Source organism: Sorghum bicolor, chromosome 3 (genome assembly GCF_000003195.3).
Source record: "Sorghum bicolor cultivar BTx623 chromosome 3, Sorghum_bicolor_NCBIv3, whole genome shotgun sequence".
Taxonomy (NCBI): Eukaryota; Viridiplantae; Streptophyta; class Magnoliopsida; order Poales; family Poaceae; genus Sorghum; species Sorghum bicolor.
The window spans coordinates 15,620,221-15,640,024 of NC_012872.2; the positions used below are offsets into that span (position 1 = coordinate 15,620,221).

The following is a 19,804-nucleotide window of genomic DNA, read 5'->3' on the forward strand; positions in this document are numbered from 1 at the left end:
GTTCGCCATGGATACGGTGGAGCAGGGGTTGGCGATGAGCGAGAGAGCGAGAAAGCAACGAGCGAGCTGCGAGCGGGCTGCGGGCGAGGAGCGACGAGCGAGCTGCGAATGGGCAAGGCGCGGCGCGAGGGAGAAGACTGAGAGGAGCTAGGGTTTGGGGAGGGAGCGGCCGCGGTGGCCGGCTTATATATGGCCAGCCCCGCCTCGCCCTAAATCCAACGGCTGTCCTCGCTCCTCCCTCATCCAACAGCTAAGCAGTGCTGCCCGTTGGAGCTGGCCATGCCCGGGCCGGTACTACGGGCCGACTTCGTGGCCTAGGCACGGGCACAGTTGGGACGGGCTAGGGCCGGGTTAGGGCCGGGCTTTTTCGCACCAAACTCGGGCCAGCTCGTTTTATGCAGCCCGTTTGGAAATCTTTAATCGCATGAAAGAAGAAACCACCTTGAATCAATCTGTCTCGTTAGATGGGTTTTATTGCCCATGTACTAATTATGCAAGCAAACAGATTAACGGATTTGTTTCACTAATTGTTGTTCAAAACTTCCAATCTTTAAATAAAAATACATCTTAGATTGATAGGCGGAGCAAGAATATCTATGGATGTCAGCAAAGAAAAACATAACGTTCTGAGGCGAGGCAAGCTTATTAGTTAGGACTTTCGAGAATAACTCTCCGCTTTATTTCCACTGTTTGCAGGCAGAGAAGCCACGTTGATCATTTATTTGAATACATGGATTTCACTGTGATACCGGAATGCCTCCATTTCAGATCATCTTAAAAAGGTTTGGGCGATCTCTCGTAGTAGGTACTAGTATCTTACTGGATCATCGCATATGCAGCAAGAGTAGCTCTGGCTTCTCCACGAGGCTCTTCCACTCGTTACAGAATCTTGCAACCGTGGCCCCATCAACAACTCGGTGATCGGCTCCAATAGTAACCTGTACACCATAGGTTGAGGGATGAAATTAGTGAAACCCAGCAGTGCAGGCTTAGTTTTAGTGAAACATATATTGTAAGTTTGTAACAGGCATACATTGATTGTGGATGAAGGGTAAACGTTTTCGTCATCATCAAAGCGAGGAAGTTTTTGAATCCGCCCAAGGGCAATGATGGCAACTTCAGGTAGGTTCAGAAGGGGAGAGCCAAACTTGCCACCAATGGCACCTATGTTGCTAAGTGTTATAGTGCCACCTTCAATATCTGCAGCGCTTAGCCTGTTGTGCGATGCCATCTCATGCAATCGCGCCAATTCCTTCGTGATCTGGTGCAATGATGGTCAAGATAATCAGAATATTAGGCAGACGAGGGCACGAGGCACACAACAATCATGACTGCTGAAGATCTCACTGGACAGTCTTCAAATTCTCTGGTTGTGATACATAAATATCATATTTACTAGGTTGCATGCGATGCATAGTTACTGTGCAAATGACTAACTAGCTGAATGAGGGTTATCTGAATGGAAGTATTCTTCAGAGGTTTGGCTAGAAGATCAATTGTTTATCTCCAAAGCTGAGTACAGTACAAGAATTTATTTTCATTTCTGCAGAAGAAAGAAATAACCAATGTTTTCAAGTCGTCGAGTCGAACATAGTCGCCATGGGACTGACTAGGACAATTAATCGCGATTGACTTGTACAAGTCGACGTTACTCCTAATCAGTCAACATGGACCGATTAGGACAATTAATCACGATTAATCATGATTAATCGGACGACTTGAAAAAATTGGAAATAACTTCTGAAACTATCCAAACTTATTGTAGTTCATTGTTCCAACCTTTAGGAACTAGCAACAAAATTACAGGGACAAATCTTATAGATCAAAGCAAAAAAATTATCATGAATTCCAGGAGAAAAAATAAGTTGCTACTAACCTCCAATATTGATAGGGACTGCACTTTCTTGATGTTTGGCACGACTAATCCATGTGCTGTAGCCATTGCGACCCCAATATTGTGGGACCCTAGAAAATAAAAAACTAATTTTCATCACCATAATAGAATAATGCATTGGATACAATTAAAATGGTGTCTTAGTATGGTGTAATACTGTAGTATGGAACGGAAAATCGCTGAGTATCATTCATTGTTGAATTTTAAATCACACAATGTATTGTCATAAATGCAAAAAACCACAATCCTGTAAATAGATCTACTGGTCAGTCTTCTGTATTCCTGCCATATGAACATGACCCCTAGTCATTCATGTTCAAATTGTTGCACGAAACAATTAAGTTTTGTTATTGCAAGCAGAAAACACCAGACTGTAATGCTATGCTACTCATTAAACCTTCCTTCCACAATAAGTGGACTTCTTGGTGGTAGTTTGAAGATGAGAAGGGCAAGCATTGAGAAAAAAGAAGTGTACATGTTTACAGAGTAAAGTAGCAGTTGAATGGGTAAATAGGGAAATGTAGATAACAATTTTCTGATGGGGGATTTCTGAAGTTCTGCATCTGAGTCATCAGTTCAACTGTTTCCTGTATCATTTTCTGAGATGAAAGGAAACAAGGCGAAATGGAAAACTCAAATATTGCATACCTTTGAACACAACTTCACTAGTTTCCTCGATGAAAGAGCTGTTCAATATAGGGTATTTACTCAGTGCCATAGAAAGTGACTTTATGAGGAACGGAAGGAATGTGTGCTTGATAGTATGATCCTTGTTCTCATTTTGAAATGTGGTCTTTAGTTGTACAAGAGAATCACAGTTTATTTCCTCCAGATAATGAAAATGTGGAACTTTTGCAGCCAGGCTCATTGATTTGACCATTGATCTCTGGTATCCCCTGCAGAAAGGATAGATCAGCTTAAAATCACATATATACTGAGCAACCATGCATATGACCTATCATTACAGTGTAGACATCTTGAAAACTTTTACAGTACCTGAGAAGGATTTTCTTATCTTCATAGACGTGCTCATCGAGTAATGATTTCCCTTCCTCCAGTAACTCAACTTGATCAATGTTCCCTTCCAAAGCTGACGATTGTTCTTTGCAAACACCCTTGCTGACAGCATAATTCAACACATCTTCTTTCAAAACCCTACCATCTTTCCCTGTTCCAACGATTTCATTTATGTTGATCCCGTACTGCTTTGCTAGATGCCTAACAGCTGGTGTAGAGAGAGTTCCACTAGGAACATTGCCTTCACTTAAGGAAACTGCAGACTCTACTCCATTGGACTTATCAGCAGATGGAACTATATTATCTGGGGAAACAATTTGGCTGTCACCCACAATCATTTTCAGTAAAGTTTCACCAACCTAAGAAGTATAAATTGACTTACGTAAGTTGTTGGGAAAATATAAGTTAAGCAGAAATACTCCCTCCGATAACAAATACTTGTCACTTTGACCGTGATCTGGTCAAACTTTTAAAACTTTAACCACCATAGTTTTCAATATACTCCTACTTAGTTAGGAAACATTAAAAAAAACATGTGTAGATTCTTCTTGAAAAAAGCTTTCGTAATCTCATGCATTTATTAGATGTATCAAAAATTTTAACTTATAAGACGTTTGACTTTTTTGTTCCCAAGTTTGACCGCTCGTCTTATTCAAAAATTTATACAAAATATCACTTCTTTTGTTGTGACTTGGTTTATTAATTAAAATTCTTCAAGATGACTTAAATTTGACTATTTTTGCACAAGTTTTTTGAATAAGACTAGTGGTCAAACTTGGGAACAAAAAAGTCAAACGTCTTATAATTTGGGATGGAGAGAGTATATTCTAATGGAAAACAGTACCCAAAGTTGCACACTGAAGATGTTGAAAAGTCAACAAGTATTTGTATTGCTGACTACTGGTATGTAAATGGCAGCAAAATAGTTTGACCAAAGTAGGGATACTGCAAGAATCACCACAGAACGCACTTAAGAATTGCACAACATGCCATCAAGTTTATTCAAATAATTTAGAGAAGTAACTTGAACAAAATCGATCTAATAACTACCTTGACTATGTCACCAGGGCCAAAGTTAATCTGATGTACTTTTCCCTTGAAACGACTTGTTATCTCGATAGTTGCTTTGTCACTCTGTACTTCACAAAGGGGCTGGAATTCATCTACTTGGTCACCCTGCAAAATGAACAACTCAAGAAATTTAGAGCAACTCCATCAGATATGCTATCCATGTTATCTAGGCTATTTTTACATTTTCAAAGCAAAATTTAAAGTCCAACAGATGTGCTATCTGGTTTGCTAAAATAGCAAGTTTGCTATTCCTAAACTTTCGCTTCTCATATATAGCATGTCGTCCTCACTAGCTATCCTATACAAAAGCTGTTGTGGAACTCTATGCTTTGAGTGAGTTTTTTATTTTACACAATAGCTAAATCTTGTAGTTTAAAATATAATTTTACCTAATCTCTTATAGATGCTCTTAACTCCCAGAATAGTATTCAAAGTTCAAAATTGTTAGCAACAATGGCTTTCTAGTTATTTTAAAGATTTTTTTTTCAATCATATCCATATTTCTTTGTAATACCTCTTTGATCACCTATGTTCAAGGAAAGTGAAACAGTTTTTAGACAGGCCGTGTATAGGACTTATCCTTCTTTTCTAATTCCATCACAAAACTGTTTGACTTTCCTACAGTGTTGTGGTCCTGCTGGAGTTGCTCTCAGCTAATTAGGCAGCAGTTACACTATTTATCACATCAACAATTGACGTCGTGAGGGAAAAAGACAAGCTGTGCTGCTACTGAACCCAATTGACATGTCTTGTAACAGGTTACAGTCAAAATGTGCTCTCAAACAAACATATCAATTCAAATTTGAAAAATCAAAATTCCTTCCAGAACGTACCAATTCTGCTACTGAACTCTGAAACAAGGGAGCAAAACAATCTCTCTGCTAATAAACGAAATCGTATGATCCATATCTCCGGAGCACAATTCTGAGCAGCAGAACAGGACAAGTGAAACTGTACCCAGCCTCGCACTCACCTCGGCGACGAACCAGCGCAGCAGCTCGCACTCGGCGATGCCTTCCCCAGTCTGCGCCAGTGGCACCTCCACCAGCTCAGAGGCCTCCCCCGGCGGCGCCTGCGCCGCGGAGGCCTCGCTCGCGAAGCATCTCCTACCGTGACCCTGGGGCCACCGCTGCACGGTTCCAAGCCCAAGTCCAAGATCAAAACCGAAGTGAAAGCGAGGGATGGGCTAACGAATGAGGTCAGGGGGGTCGCGGACTTACGGCACCGAGCAGCCGCGCGGTCGACGCCGAGGACGCGGCGGCAGCAAACCGGTGCCGGGGAAGGAGGAGGAGATGCCGGAGCGGTGGCGCGGAGGTGGCCGCAGGCACAGTGGGCGGTGTGGGAGGCGGAACCGACGGTGAGGCGTTTGGCGGTCGGCCGACGGCGGCGGAGGCGGAGGCGGAGGCCGCGGGGCGCAGACGGGAGCGGGAGGCAAGGCGAGCCCAGGCCATGTGGGCGGCGTGGGGGGGAGGAGAGGCGCAAGCTTCGTCTCGTCAGTCGTCACGTCTCCCGCTGAAGCGCTGCTGGAGTGCTGGTGGCTGGTGGCAGTCTTGATCTGCGCGCGGCGGAGTTTTGGATTGGTTGGCGCGGTGGCCGGTGGCAGCTGCGTGCGCGCGCTGTGTACGACGAGAAGAGGATGGAGGGAGGGAGGGAGGAAGAGGAGTGCGGGAGCGGGACACTGCAACAAGTGCGAGCAGCTGACAAGGAGCAGAGTGGAGTGGGGACTCTGCCTAGCTTATCATCGGCTGCAGAGCTGCTGCTCCTGTCCGTCCTGCCCATGCTTCGTGGAAAGCATGGGTCGAACACGAGCTGAGCTGGCGGCGTCACCGTCTTGGCACTTTCCTATCTGATCCGAAATTTTACGACATTTGATGCATCACATATAAAGATCGCAACGGCTACTTGAAATCCGATTTTTTTCTGTATTAGAGTAAAAGGTATATGAGTGAAATTCTTTATCCATGTATTTGTTAATTAATTTATAAAAATGCTGTGTTTGCGGTCATCGGTCTAGATATTTAATTTCATCAATCAAATGACGAAGACTCTTTTTTTTTGTAAATAATGTGTATTTGGTTCCATCTACAAATCTACTTGCTCTCCTATGCTCTAAGTTCTAGTATGGATAAGAATTTGATTTCTTATTGTTCTTATGTTATGCTATGAATATACGACGCCAATTCGCTATGTATCGATGAAATTTCATGGATAGAGAGCCAGATCTTGTTTAGTTCATCCTAAAAACCAAAAACTTTTTAAGATTTTTCGCCACATCGAATCTTGCGGCATATGCATGAAGCATTAAATATAGATGAAAATAAAAACTAAGTACATAGTTTGTCTGTAAAATCGCGAGACAAATTTTTTAAACCTAGTTACTCTATGATTGGACAATGTTTGTCAAATAAAAACGAAATTGCTACAGTGTTAAAATTCAAAATTTTTTTTATCTAAACAAGGCCTCAATTACAATAGACTTATGTAATGTTCGTACTGCCACAATAGCGTCACACACATGTGTCCATGAACAGGTGAGGTCTTTGAGTTTCTTATTTGTTTGGCCGGAAAGTACTATTTACTGATTTGTTTTCTTTCCCATCGTATAGGATTCATAAAAATCAAGCTATGGCCTTATTTAGTTCATGAGAAATTTTACAAAAAATTTTAGATTCTTCGTCACATAGAATCTTGCGGTATATACATGGAGTATTAATTATAGATTAAAAATAACTAATTGCATAGTTTGCTTGTAATTTGCGAGACGAATCTTTTAAGCCTGGTTAGTCTATGATTGAACAATATTTATCAAATACAAACAAAAGTACTACAGTCTCCCTTTTTGTAAAATTTTGCAACTAAACAAGGCCTATGATTTGCCAATGCAGGAATGTGGGACCCCTACTAGCCTCACTGTCGAAGGAACAGAGCTCATGGTTGTACGATTTCCGTCCTCTAATGGATGAATTCCCCGCCAGAAATCAAGGAACGAGTCCCGTTGACATCTTTGGCCTTGCTCCCACGATCAACTGATATTCACCATTTCGTTGGCATCACATGATTATTATGCCGAGTTGGTTACTAGTATGGTTTATCTGTGATTATATGATGCCAACGAAATGGTACTTATTTTTGTTTACTACGATTTGGGTTATTAAAAATTTTATATGGCTTGGAGCCTAAATTTTACTGAAGTTTGGAAGGCTTCAAATGTCTCAAATTTTACTGTGATTTGTACGGATCAAATTTTTAGCACGGTTATAGTATTATGATTCAGTAGTCTCTTGATCAATCTTGAGGAGCTAAATAAAGACTACTCATGAGATTTTTTTTGGAAACTCAGGCTATCTCCAACAAAGGAGGCAAAGCGTGACCCAAACGCATAATAGGTACTCTACAGTGTTTTGCATTCCAAAATCGGTCTCCAACGGAAGACGCAAAGGCGGCACGCATTTTGCGTAGGAGTGGAGCCCGGACGCAAATATGCGTCCTCTCTTCCCCACGATGCAAATCTCGTGGCTCCTTCCTCACACTGCCTGCCACGCGCCACACCTAGCCAATCGAGTCCATGGATAGCGAGCTCACCGTTGTCACGCTCTCCGACTCCAACAGTGGCTCCGCCAAGGGCGTTCTGTGGCCGCCGCGGCTGATGAAGCGGATGCCGACCTGGAGGCTCGCCTAGATGCGCACGGCGGCGGCGGCGCTCGCCTGGATGCGCGTGGCGGAAGCCGGGAAGGAGGCGCGCCGCTGCTGCTGGGAGCCGGGGAGGAGACGTGCCGTCGCTGCAGGGGCCAAGGTGGAGGCGCGCCCGCTGCCGCTGGGAGCCGAGGAGGAGGCGCGCCGCCGCTGTGGGGGCTGGGGAGGAGGCGCTCGGCTGCTGTTTGCGTCGCTCGTTGGAGAAGTGCAGTTTTGGGTCAGTAACCCTTTAACTGTGGGCAACCCAAAAAAACATCGAATGCCTCTCTATTTTGGGTCTGGACTGTTGGAGACAGTCTCATGAGAAGCTTAAGGGAGCTCTACCTCTCTCCTTGCTCATATTGCAACACACCTGACCTACTTAATGATTCTTCATGTGCCCACGTTTTAATAATCCTACGTATTTGTTCGCATTGATGATGCACTAGCATGACCCAACAATACCGAAGCCTAATACTAATATTGAAAAGATATTTATCAACAACCTAACTCGCAGGGTGTCAGTAAAAAAATTTGTTACCCAAAACAAACTGTAAGATCAAATTACTTGCGGGTCGTTATAGATTTCCTCCCTTGCTTCCATTTGAGGGTAAATTGTTTTGCTGAAAATGCTACAACTTGTGAAAAGCGCACCAACACACTGCCAATCTAAAGCGCTGAACACAGCATTCATAATCCTGCTTCTGACATGCATTCCAACACCAAAGGATCGGAGTAAACTCAACTTGTCTCCGGTAAATAAAGCTTCTTAGTACTTCATCTTTTTAAACGACACCATCTGTGCAGATAGTCCTGCTGGTTTTTTTATATATCTCATCAATACCGTCTGCCGCAAGTTATGAGCCCCTCAGGATTCTTCTCATTCGAGCCGTTCCATCTGTCCAAGGAAAAAGTGATCAGTATCAGAACTCAGAACAACCTAGATACATTACATTCAGCCTTTCTTTACTCCATAATAATCTCATTTGCCATTAAGGCTTACTGCTATAATTGGGCTGAACCCTCTGTGTTCAGTCCAATTTTGGCACCTTTTCAGCTCAGTCGTTTTCTGCTTTTGTTTGTTGAACTATTGTAATTTCATTGCTCATGAGTAATGAAACTTGGCGACAACATGATGCAAGTACTCATTATTTGGAATTTGAAAAGACGATAAGGTAGACAGGTAAACCCAAGTACCTTCCACAAGCCATCATTTAGATAGTGCATATTGTCAACGCCAATTCCTTTGTTGATGGTCCTTCTACGAATATAATCAGAGCATTGCCAACAGAAGACGTGTTAGATAGAATTATGTCAGATGCAATATTAAGGAACGCTAAAATTAGATATTTTATGTTCATACCACATGGATAGACATAGTTAGGGGAAAGAAAAAAAGTGCAGAGCAACCACTTGAAACCATTAGGGACAAAAATTGATGGACACTCAAAAACAGAGTGAGGAGACGTGCATGAATGCAAGCTTTGCGCTTGGAGTATTACTTCCAGACTGAGTGCTAGTACTGATCAATACTTCAGAGTGAAACTTACATGTCTTTTGCTGACATCTTTGTATAACCAATTGCCAGTGCGTGTTGTTTGCCTTCAGCCATTATAGCCTGGAAAAACATATTTAAACAGAGAACATGAGAGTGACAGCGGGCATGTTCAAGGGAAGAACAAGCTTGGTAAGAAATTATCATTAACTATGGTGCATAACTAAACCATAAAGATGCGATGCAGAATGTCTCAGTATGGACAGTTTAAAAGTGTATACCCTTCATTTGCAGAATGCAGAAGCACACTAAGGTATACAATTTTTTTTGTTACAGACTACCTACTGAAGCAGATATTAAGCATTCATCTGTAACATATGAGAAATTTAGGATAAGCCATTTACCACTGGGGTTTCCTCCTCAACTTCATCATCCAAGGCACCACCAGGTGATGTCAACCCAGGACACATTATGTTTGCACCAGATAGAACGAATTTGATAGCGCCTCTATCCACTTGGAACTTTTTCATGATATTAGGATCTGATCAAATCAAGCAAAGTTTTCATACCAGTTAATATTCCCCAACAAATCAATTTTAACAATGACAGAGCCCTAACAGAAATGCATACAAACAAAAAAGGATAATCCCTAAAATTTGTTTCACATCATGCTATACATCTTGTATGCATAGATGACATGCCAGAAAATTTGGAAGAAATTTACACTGATGAAGAAGACGCAGGGTTGGCATGTAAGGACCATCACGGATGTTGAAAAATAGAGGGACATTATTCACCACTACAAGATTCAGATGATTTTGGCTGCAGGAAGAAAGAAATAAACTGCTATCAGTGCACTTCAAAGGTCACACAAGTACTTTTTATATATTTAATATTATTTCACCAAAAGAGTACAAGTACATTTACTTATTCTTCACTTGGAAGAATAGTTAAGAAAAAATGTCAAATACAATTTCAGGTAAGCAAAATTATGTATAAAAAACATAGTGTATAGTTAACAAGCATGCCGAACAAGAAAGAAAAACTACTAACCATTTAACAACAATCATAGGTGACTTCTTTGGGAGCAAGTCATCTAGCAAAGGTTCAAGGCTGGGGTACTGCAATGTAGTTAATTTTGGTAAGCTAGGCAGAAGATTATGTAACTGAAAAAGAAATAGAGATCCAAGCAGATTCTTTGTTATAACAATACCTCATCAGCGATACTTTGCCGAATCTTTCGTTGTACAGAGGCCTTAACTTGATTCTGTCCAGATATATCTTCTGAAGAGAACCTGGAGGTGTAAATAACAAGATTAAAAGAGTAGTCTGTGTTAAAACTGCCAAAAGATAGAAAAGCCTCGCATAGAGTATAACAACTTTGTAGTCCATGGACCATTCTGTGTCTGATAATATATACAGTCATAAGGTAATCAATAATGTTTTATATGATGATGTTAGACTATAACAAATTACGTGTATAATTTCCAGGTTAAGATCACTACTTATGGGTCAACAAATAATAATGTCATATCTACTGATTATTCTTATGGGAACTTCTACCATTCAAGAGAACATCATCAATGTCATATGCTTGCAACAATCAGAATAAAATTTAGTATAAAGCACAGGAGGCACAAGTCAGTTACTTCACTTACTTGGTATAATCATATAGTATTAATGGTTCTGGTAAAATATAAACAATCCAGAAAAAAAAGTGACATCACAACAGAAATTCAGCATTCTCTTGTTCCTGGATAAACTCAAACACATGGGACCACTCTTCTATCTTGAGTACTTAATCAAACTACAGTGTAAATTGGTACATGCGCAATTTAACTGAAGTCTTGTCACCTGTGATGTTATAAAACATGACATACTACAAGTATCCAATTCATAATAGAGAGGTTAGGCTAAATGATTTCTGTACTAATCCTATAAGGTGTGCAAACAAAGTCTTGGCAAACATTTTGGCTGCCAAAATTATGATAACCGATACGGAAACAAAGCAGGCAAGGCAATCCCTCACGCTAAAGTTAAGAACTTTTGGAAATTCCAAAATGCACATCTAAAATATTGCAGACAAGATTCTTGACAAAGTATATAATTCAGTGAAGCTATTGCACTAATAAATACACTTAAAATCATCTTAAAGTAAAGAACTACTTGTTAAAGGGTTTGAAAATACAAACACTGTAGTGTAGTGTCCTTTGAAAAGTTTCACTCCATTTATGATATTGAAACATGGCAGTATGAATCTTAAGAGATGCCTTGCAACCAAAGCATGCACGCTTTAGCTGGCTCAAATGAGGGTACCAAGGGAAAAGAAGCCATGCACTCCAGAGAGATCTGGTGCAAGCAAGTGCAGTAAGAGCTATCCAGAAATATAAATGTATAATATTCCCTATATGCATTAATTAAAAAGTGTCATATATGTCATTCCCATTACTACAATACTACTTTCAAGAAATCATGGGGATCCACCATTTAGGTTTATATAGTTGTATACGTAACTTGCAATGAAAATACTTTAGCTTTAGAAAGCTGGCCTTACAAACATGCCTAAGAAAGAAAGCACATGTGAACAGATTTATCTCTACTGCTGCATCTGTACCACCCTAAATAATTTTCTGATAAATAGCAGGTTGCCACCAAAGGTAATTCTACAGCAGACTTGAAGCATAACCATATGCACCGAGGTGTGGTACAAGCATGACACATTTGTACACGGCACACCTCAACATCCAGAAACTCCAACCGCACAACGGCAGCTCTAACTGCAACTGCACCCTAGTGTCATAACGCCGCCCTTTGTCAGCCAGTTGATGCAACATCGAGCAGCTTCAGCACATCGCAACTCATGTATCAAGAACTCCATGCCGACCAACGTTGCTGTCACATCTTGCTCCTACGGAAGTCCACTACCATGTTTCAGAGAGAAACTAAGCGGCCAAAGGGGTGGTCGTTTTCCACAGATCCCCGATCCCAGCGAAAAGAACAGAGAGAAAACACAATCCCGAATCACGCATGGTGGTGCGAGAGTAATTAGCAGCGGCGAATCTCAATGGAGAACCGGATCGGTGAAACGCAGCGGACGGCAACGACAGATCGAATTACTGAGCCCGCGAATCGGAAAGGGGTTACAGGGAAGAAAGATGTGGGAGGGGAGCAGGAGAGGACTCACTTCTTAAACATGGCGCACACCGCACGGACTTGTCCCTCCCCTTGTTCGGCGTCGGACTGAAGCGGACGGGGGCGGCGGCGGCGGGCGACAGGGGGAGGAGATATGCGGCAGATGCCGCGCTGTGCTGGAACTGGAACCGGAAGAAAGACGCGGCTCCCCGGACCTTCTTCCTCTCCTCTGGGTGCCGCGGGCCGGCTGGATTTCATTGGGCCCAAATTTGCTGAGAGCAGCCCGCTCGGATCAGGATCTGTCAACCGATGCAGGTGCGGAATGTTGTTCTGGGACTCCCCAGGCCCATGTTGCTATTATATTATGCTAGAATTTCTTTCTCTTGACCGGAACATTTTTCATTTTAGCTAGAACAAGACAGTGGTGTTCGTGGGATGATTGTGCTTAAAAATGTTTCTCTGATGAAATTACTTTGTAGAAAATATGGTGTTTTGGGTGAGCGCATTATAAGGAAAATCATGTTCTTATATATTGAAGAAAAATTGTTAGAAACTGTGCCACGAGCGTGCTCTAGTCGCATACATACAGGTATACCACATGTTTAACATTATCTTATATATTGTGCCATTACAAATCTTGTGGTCAGCCTAAGAAGAAGCTCCACCCACATCCAAATTTCATAAAACTTGTTTTACTAGTAAAGTTTTTTGTATTCCACCCTAAATAATTGTTGGTTCACTCTCTAGTTCTCATGCGCTTGAAAATCATCTCTAATGGCTAACGTACGAAAAATTAATCAAAACAACCACAATATTTTGTTTTGGTCTTCTTCTTAGTTCTTACCAATGTTGGCATGAGACGCTGACAAAGCTTTGACCTCGTCTTCGGGATGTCGGCCCACCATTCTAGAGGCCTAGAGTTGTCATCTCTAACGCAAATAGGCTACGACCATGTGAAGGGTCGAGATGGCGGACTAGAGGGGGTGAATAGTTCTTTCTAAAATTTTATCGTGTCGGCTCATCGAAACAAATACAGAATTAAAACTATTAGTCTAACCAAGACTACACCCCTCTATCTAAGTACTCTAGTACCTTGTAAAAGATCTTAAACAAGCAAACAAAATGCTACCTTAGCAAGAGCTCACCTAACCAATTCTAGGAGCAAGGTCATACAAACCTATGCCACTAGTACTTTGCAAACCGAGGGAGCTTCTACACAGGTAGTAAGCAAAAACACAAATCTCCTAAGCTCACTAGCAATGCTCAATAACAAGACAACCAATGCCAAATTAGAGAGTACAAATTACTTAACTACACAAACTAAGCAATGTGACTAACAAGGTTACACAAGCCAAATTAGTCACGCAAGGGGAACTATTTCTAGCTACACAAGTAAGAAGATAACTAGCAAGCTACACAAGCTAACTAATTACAAGAGCAACTACACAAACACAAGTATATCAATGTAAGAACAAGCTTGTGTTAGGGACTTTCAAACCAACAGGAAGAACAATGTTGACACGAAGATTTTCTCCCGAGGTTCACTTGGTTGCCACCAAGCTACGTCCCCGTTGTGTCGACCAACACTTGATGGTTCAGCGGCTAAGATGTGTTACACCAACCTCGTCCTCCCTAGGACACCGCAAGAACCTACCCATAAGTGAGGTAGCTCAATGACACGCACAATCTAATAGAGTTGCTCTTCGTGATTCCCGCGGGATGAGCACCGTACCCCTCACAATCTCTTCTTCGGAGCACCGTACAATCACCTTGCGTGCTTCAACAGAGTTACAAGCCACCAAGCCGTCTAGGAGGTGGCAACCTCCAAGAGTAACAAGCACCACCGGCTTGCAACATGAACACCTAGTGCCACTCGATGCAACCTCACGATGCAATCACACTAGAATCGCTCACTCACACAATCGGATGATCACTATCAAGCATATGTGAGTTAGAGGCTTTACTAGCACTCCCCAAGCATGGACACTAAGTCCCAAGGGTGCCAAGCATCAGCCAAGGCCAGCCACCACTACTTATTTGTAGCCCCAAGGGCTAAAAAAGCCGTTGCCCCTTCACTAGGCAAAACACGTGGGCACCGGACGCGTTGTAGGGAGCCACCAGACGCTCAAACCCAGCGTCCGGTGCTCAGACGAAAGCCATGTGTTATTAGCCGTTTAAACTCGACCATTGCCGCCAACAGCTAACACGCGTGCGCGCCTGCACTGGACACTCTACTGGTCCACACCGGACGCGTCAGGTGCACACCGGACCTATATGTAGAGAGGGTGTAAAACACGTGGGGTCACCGAACACAACCACTGGACGCCCTCCTGGGTGTCCGATGCTCTCTGTCAGAAACACTCTCTTTCTCACTTGCTAACGTCAACCTCCACTAGACGCGCGAATAGTGTCTCGCCCGTGTTCGATGCGAGCGTCCGATACGCGGACAACAGCCGCGCTAGAGACTGACAGCACACCGGACGCTTGGGCCAGCATCTGATGCTGCCAACACCAGCGTTCGGGAGAAACACTCTCACAACTTCTCTAAAGCTTTCCACTGGTGCAATAGAAAATATACGTTTCATTTTCTCAAAAGTGCTGAATCCCGCCTCGCAAGCTTGGTGGGAGGGAGAGAGGAACCCAAACCCCTCTCTACCCTTCAAACTCAACCTCCTTCTTAAAGTGTGCCAACACCACCATGTGTGAACCAACATATGCAAGTGTGTTAGCATTTTTGCAAACATTTTCCTAAAGAAGTTAGCCTCTCAACTTGTCACGCCACTCTATCCTAACACGTATGCAAAGTTAGATCGCTCAAGTAGCACTAGATGACCAATATGCAAACAAATTTGCCCCTCTTGGTAGTACGACCATCTATCCTAAATCCGGTCATAAACTTCTCTACACACCTCTGACCGGTGAAATGGAAATGCCCTAAGTTATACCTTTGCCTTGCGCATTCCATTCCATCTCCTTCGATGTTGATGCAACACATGCACTAACCAATCATCAAATGATATGATCCACTTCATATCATCACGTGACCGTATTGGTTCATCAATATTGACATCACTTGCTCTTCACCGTTGCCTTGGTCCATCGGTGCCAAGTATTGCTCAAGCTTCACCGTCACACGCGATCTCTCGCTTCAAAGCCTTCGACTTGCCCTTCACTCTTGCAACCGGCGGTCCATCAAGCCAAGCCTCATCTTGATCTTCTCCACCTTGGCCACATGACTCCATGTCATGTCTCATATGCAATGAGCTCCTCCATCATCACGTAATCACCTGTGATAAACACTATTAGTCTACCTAAGTTGTCACTCAATTACCAAAATCAAACAAGGATCTTTCACATGGCTAACGGTTGTACCTAGTAGCATTGGACCCTTCTTCCTCCTCGCACTTAGCTAGGATCCACTTGGAGAAAGTGGCACCAATGCACACTTACGACGAATAAATTTGCCTCTGATTCACCACCAACCTACAGATGCGCCCTCAGACCCATGTTGCCAATGTTGCTCCACTATATGTTGTGGTTTGCTTTGAGAGATGGAAAGGGGATGTCGACTGGGTGATTGGGAAGCACGACAAAATGAGGCATGGGTAGTACACATGTGGGGTACACGGTCGATGCCTATTGGATTGTGTTTTGTAGGCTGCTATGTAGTATTGAGCTTTTAGTACATTATATCCCAGATAGCCCACCAGGCCACCAACACCTTCTTTAATGGTCCTAGATACACATAATCATGAAAAGCTTAGCTTCTTCTCTAATCAGCCATATGGAGAGAGGGGTTCTAGTTTTGATCATCACCTAGTGGTTAGGTCAAATCCTTAGCTCGCCTATAGGGTGGATTCATCCCTAGAGTATTCAGCAATGACCTCCAAGCCACTATCGGTAGTCAAAGTAGTTGTGCCATCAATCCTAGGTGCTTGGGTTTGAGGAAAAGGGGAGGGAAGGTGTGAGGACCAAATCTAGCCTTGGAGGCACTTGAAAGGTCCTAATATGGCTAGAGGGGGGTGAATAGCCTATTTAAAAATTCTACAAATTCACTAGAGCAAGAGGTTAGTAAATAACAAAGCGAAGCTTTTTTGCTTTAGCTCTAAAGGGGTGTTTGCTAGCTACCTATCCAACAATTCTAGTTGATATGATCACTAGGCACACAAGATCTATGTCTCTACTTACACTAGAGAGCTACCTAAAGTTTCTATACAAGTATGTAAGCTACTCTAGTTTGCAAGAAAATAAGAGAGAAGGTTTGATCTTTATACCACCGCGTAGAGGGGATGAACCAATCAATAATATGAAGTCCAATCACCAGGAGAAATCCAAAGTACAATCACAATGGACACGCACGATTTTCTCCCGAGGTTCACGTGCTTGCCGGCACGCTACGTCCCCGTTGTATCGACCAACACTTGGTGGTTCGGTGGCTAAGAGGTGTAGCACGAACCTCACTGGGACACCACAAGAACCTACCCACAAGTGAGGTAGCTCAATGACACGAGCAATCTGTAACACCCCAGTGTTGTGGTTGCATCAAACATGTGCATAGCATGAGCATCATCATGTATTCAAAAGCATCCATGATCATCATCTATCTTGAGACATGTCATTCTTTGCAAAAATGTGTTTTAAATTGCTTAAATAGGCTTCCTATGCTTATGTTTGAGTGAACAATGCTTGTGTTTGTGCTTAATGCCTTGGTAAATAGCTTATCTATGCTTAACTTAACCTTGGGAACAATGTTCATGTTGATCACTTCTCCAAAATAATCACTTAAGTCTTACTTATGCAAATAGGCCCTAGAAACCTCTTTTGCTTAGGCTTTTAAAAAGTGTTTCATAAAATGTTTGCATGTCAAAACTTCCTACAGCAAAGTTGTAGCAAATTTTATAAGGAACAAAAGTTGTTTTATGGCCATCTCATGAAAATGATCACAAATAGCTCAAAAGTGGCCCACAAGGCAGTTTTGGGGCTGTTTTCCACACTTAGAAATTTTCTAAGTCCCCGGGTGGTTTGCAGTTTGCGTGATCGATTTTGGGAACTCTATATCTTTCAATCCAGGCCGATCTAGTCTTTGCTCTAGTTGACAAAGTTGTAGATCTCGTCTAGTACTCCAAGTTTGTCAACTACGCCATCGCCTAATTCGCTCAGGTTTGGAAGTTATTCATCACCAAAGTTGCTCTGTCAGTCGACGATCGCGAGTTCTGATTCAGAGTCGAGCTCGCCGTCGTGGACGCCCAGCGCGACATCTGTCCGCCAGATGGCGCCCGTACGCCGGCGATGGCCCCGCTCGTCAGGTCGACGGCGCTGTCATGGACACCACGGCGCCCCACACTCGCTCAGCGCCCGTCCATTCTCCTCCTCTCTCTCTCTCGCGCGCTCGCTCTGGCGGAAACGCCGTCGCCATTGCCGCCGAGAGCTTCGCCAGCTCCTCGCGCCCTCGCCTCTGCGTCTTGCTTCGCCTCCGAGCGCCTCCAAGTCCGCCCCGAGCTCCTCCATCGTCTCCACCCATCAGTTGGACGAGATCTCCCCGAGGTGAGCGGCATTTCGCAAGTTCTCCGTCGTCGGGTTCGCGGCCGTCGCGACACCGATTCCGGCGAACCTCGCCGCTGCTCCACCCTCGCTTCCTTTCTTCTCTTTGGTTAGCGTTAGGTTATGCTTAGGTCTCGGCGTCGGTCCACACCACGCCATTACGGCCTTGGTCTCACCGTCGCGCGGGAACACGGCCACTGCACCGCCGTGCTCACCGCCGACGAGCACCTCGCACGTGAGCAGGATCACCGGAGCCGTTAGGGTTAGGCGCTCTTACCTCAAAAGCTCCGCGCTGACTCACTGATGCTTAAGCTGCTTTCCTCCGACGCTCTACCGGTCGGAGATGGCCGGCGTAAGCCGGAGTAGCTCCGCCGTGCCGCCATGGCCGACGGCGACCCCTCTCCGTGGCCAAAACCCTAGCACCACCTACCTCAATCGACGCGGAATCTTCCCAGGAGCACGTTGGTGCCCTTGGATCCGCCGGAGAAGCTCACCGTCGGCGAGCATTTGCCGGCGAAGGGGGTCCTCTGTCTCGGTGTCGCTGACACACGGGTCCCGCATGCCAGTGACCCAACGGTCACCCCCTTTCCTTTTATTCAAAACTGGATTTTTGGCTTCCTTGCAAAAATCATATCTCTAGTTCTAGTGATCCAAAAATTGTGAAACAAATTTTGTGTTGTTTCTTGAGATGGCTAGTATTTAATAAAAATATAAAATGAATCATGTTTTTTGAGAAATTATTTATTAAGGATTTAATCTTGTTATTCATGGATAAATGCATATCTCTGGTTATACTGCTTAGTTTGCTTTGAAAATTTTATGGTAGTCTTTGCATGGCAGTAGAGTGCTCTGATAATTATTTCATGATTTTTGGAGCACTGCAGTTGTGATATGTAATTTGTGTTTGAAATATGGCTTGTTTCTTTAATTAAATCACATAAAATAATTGGTGCTTATGCTAGTGCTCTATTTTGGTGGTAAACTTGTTTATGGCATTCCTAAGATATAAATAATCTGAAATCTGTTGTTTGACACTATATAAGTCATGTTTATGAAATTATGAAATAAATGCCTTGATACATGTTAAATGCATATCTTTAATTTGGCATGTGCATTGGTCCTGAAATTTTTATGGTGGTGATCTGATGTTATCCTTGTGCCTCTGTAATTTTTGTAGATTTTTCTGAGCACTTGAACTAATATCTTGTAAATATGCCTTACCTAAAATTAATTAATAAATGCCTTGTTAAGTAATTGTTTTGGGGTTTTCAACTAATGATCTGGTGACCTTGTAATATGTTTGTGCTCATGAGTCATGTGGTTGGCATGGTTTGTGTTTTGATCATGTCATTAAATAATTAACTATAGGGTTAAATGCTGTTCTGGACAGCAAGTAAGTAATTTAACTTTGCTTAATGATAACTTGACTTTCTGTGAAACTTGTATAAAACAAAGTTGTTCTAAACTTGTTGAACTAACTGAGGTTTAAATTTGAGGTCATTTGGCCAAGTAGTTTAAAAGTTATAGCTGTTCCAAGTTGGGTTCCAGAAATAGGGGTTCTCTGTCTTTCTGGGACAGAACCTGGAACTTTGTTAAAATGACTAGTGTAATGTTTGAATCTTGCTGTCATGTTTAAAGATGAATTGTAGACAATTTCCTAAGCTTTCCAGAATGTCCTTACTCATGATTGTTGGACCTGTCTATCTATACTTATGATTTATTTACTGAGCCTACTTGTTTTATGTTGTTTGCTGCTTTAGTGCCATGATAGGTTTGGGTTATGTAACTTGTTTATTCATGTGAGTTAGTATAACTCTTGCTCCGTAAATGAGTGTCCAGTGAGTTGCTTGTGTTGTTAAGCATTCATCTGTGGCATGTGCACCTTCTCATTCATCGAGCATGCAATAGGTGCACCGGACGTGGCAGTTTCCTTCGAGCTCCAAGCGAACCCCGAAGGCCAGGAAGGCAGCCAGGAGGTGGAG

The 19,804-nt window shown here is 43.0% G+C and overlaps 2 protein-coding genes across 2 annotated transcripts; both read right to left on the minus strand.

Moving 5' to 3' along the window:
• On the minus strand, positions 490-5,692 carry LOC8079630 (lipoamide acyltransferase component of branched-chain alpha-keto acid dehydrogenase complex, mitochondrial). Its single transcript, XM_002457709.2, has 8 exons — positions 5,203-5,692; positions 4,956-5,111; positions 3,962-4,087; positions 2,891-3,270; positions 2,543-2,790; positions 1,877-1,965; positions 1,034-1,261; positions 490-938 (listed from the first exon to the last, which is right to left on the minus strand). Exons 1-8 carry the CDS (start codon positions 5,431-5,433, stop codon positions 825-827), a joined length of 1,572 nt encoding a protein of 523 aa, XP_002457754.1. The 5' UTR covers positions 5,434-5,692; the 3' UTR covers positions 490-824.
• Positions 8,188-12,511, minus strand: LOC8079631 (malignant T-cell-amplified sequence 1 homolog). The gene is made up of 8 exons (XM_002457710.2): positions 12,334-12,511; positions 10,363-10,444; positions 10,203-10,270; positions 9,874-9,971; positions 9,554-9,690; positions 9,205-9,272; positions 8,852-8,915; positions 8,188-8,552 (listed from the first exon to the last, which is right to left on the minus strand). Exons 1-8 carry the CDS (start codon positions 12,342-12,344, stop codon positions 8,535-8,537), a joined length of 546 nt encoding a protein of 181 aa, XP_002457755.1. The 5' UTR covers positions 12,345-12,511; the 3' UTR covers positions 8,188-8,534.

Bases quoted from the DNA above. Each gene is read 5' to 3' on its own strand.
- LOC8079630 (XM_002457709.2), bottom strand. From the start codon at position 5,433: ATGGCCTGGGCTCGCCTTGCCTCCCGCTCCCGTCTGCGCCCCGCGGCC. The intron at 1,262-1,876 runs GTTAGTAGCAAC...TCATTGCACCAG, and splicing joins AGTCCCTATCAATATTGGAG to ATCACGAAGGAATTGGCGCG. The intron at 939-1,033 runs GTATGCCTGTTA...TATGGTGTACAG, and splicing joins ACCCTTCATCCACAATCAAT to GTTACTATTGGAGCCGATCA.
- LOC8079631 (XM_002457710.2), bottom strand. The intron at 9,273-9,553 runs GTAAATGGCTTA...ATGTTTTTCCAG, and splicing joins TTGAGGAGGAAACCCCAGTG to GCTATAATGGCTGAAGGCAA. The intron at 8,916-9,204 runs GTAAGTTTCACT...TTATATTCGTAG, and splicing joins AAGATGTCAGCAAAAGACAT to AAGGACCATCAACAAAGGAA.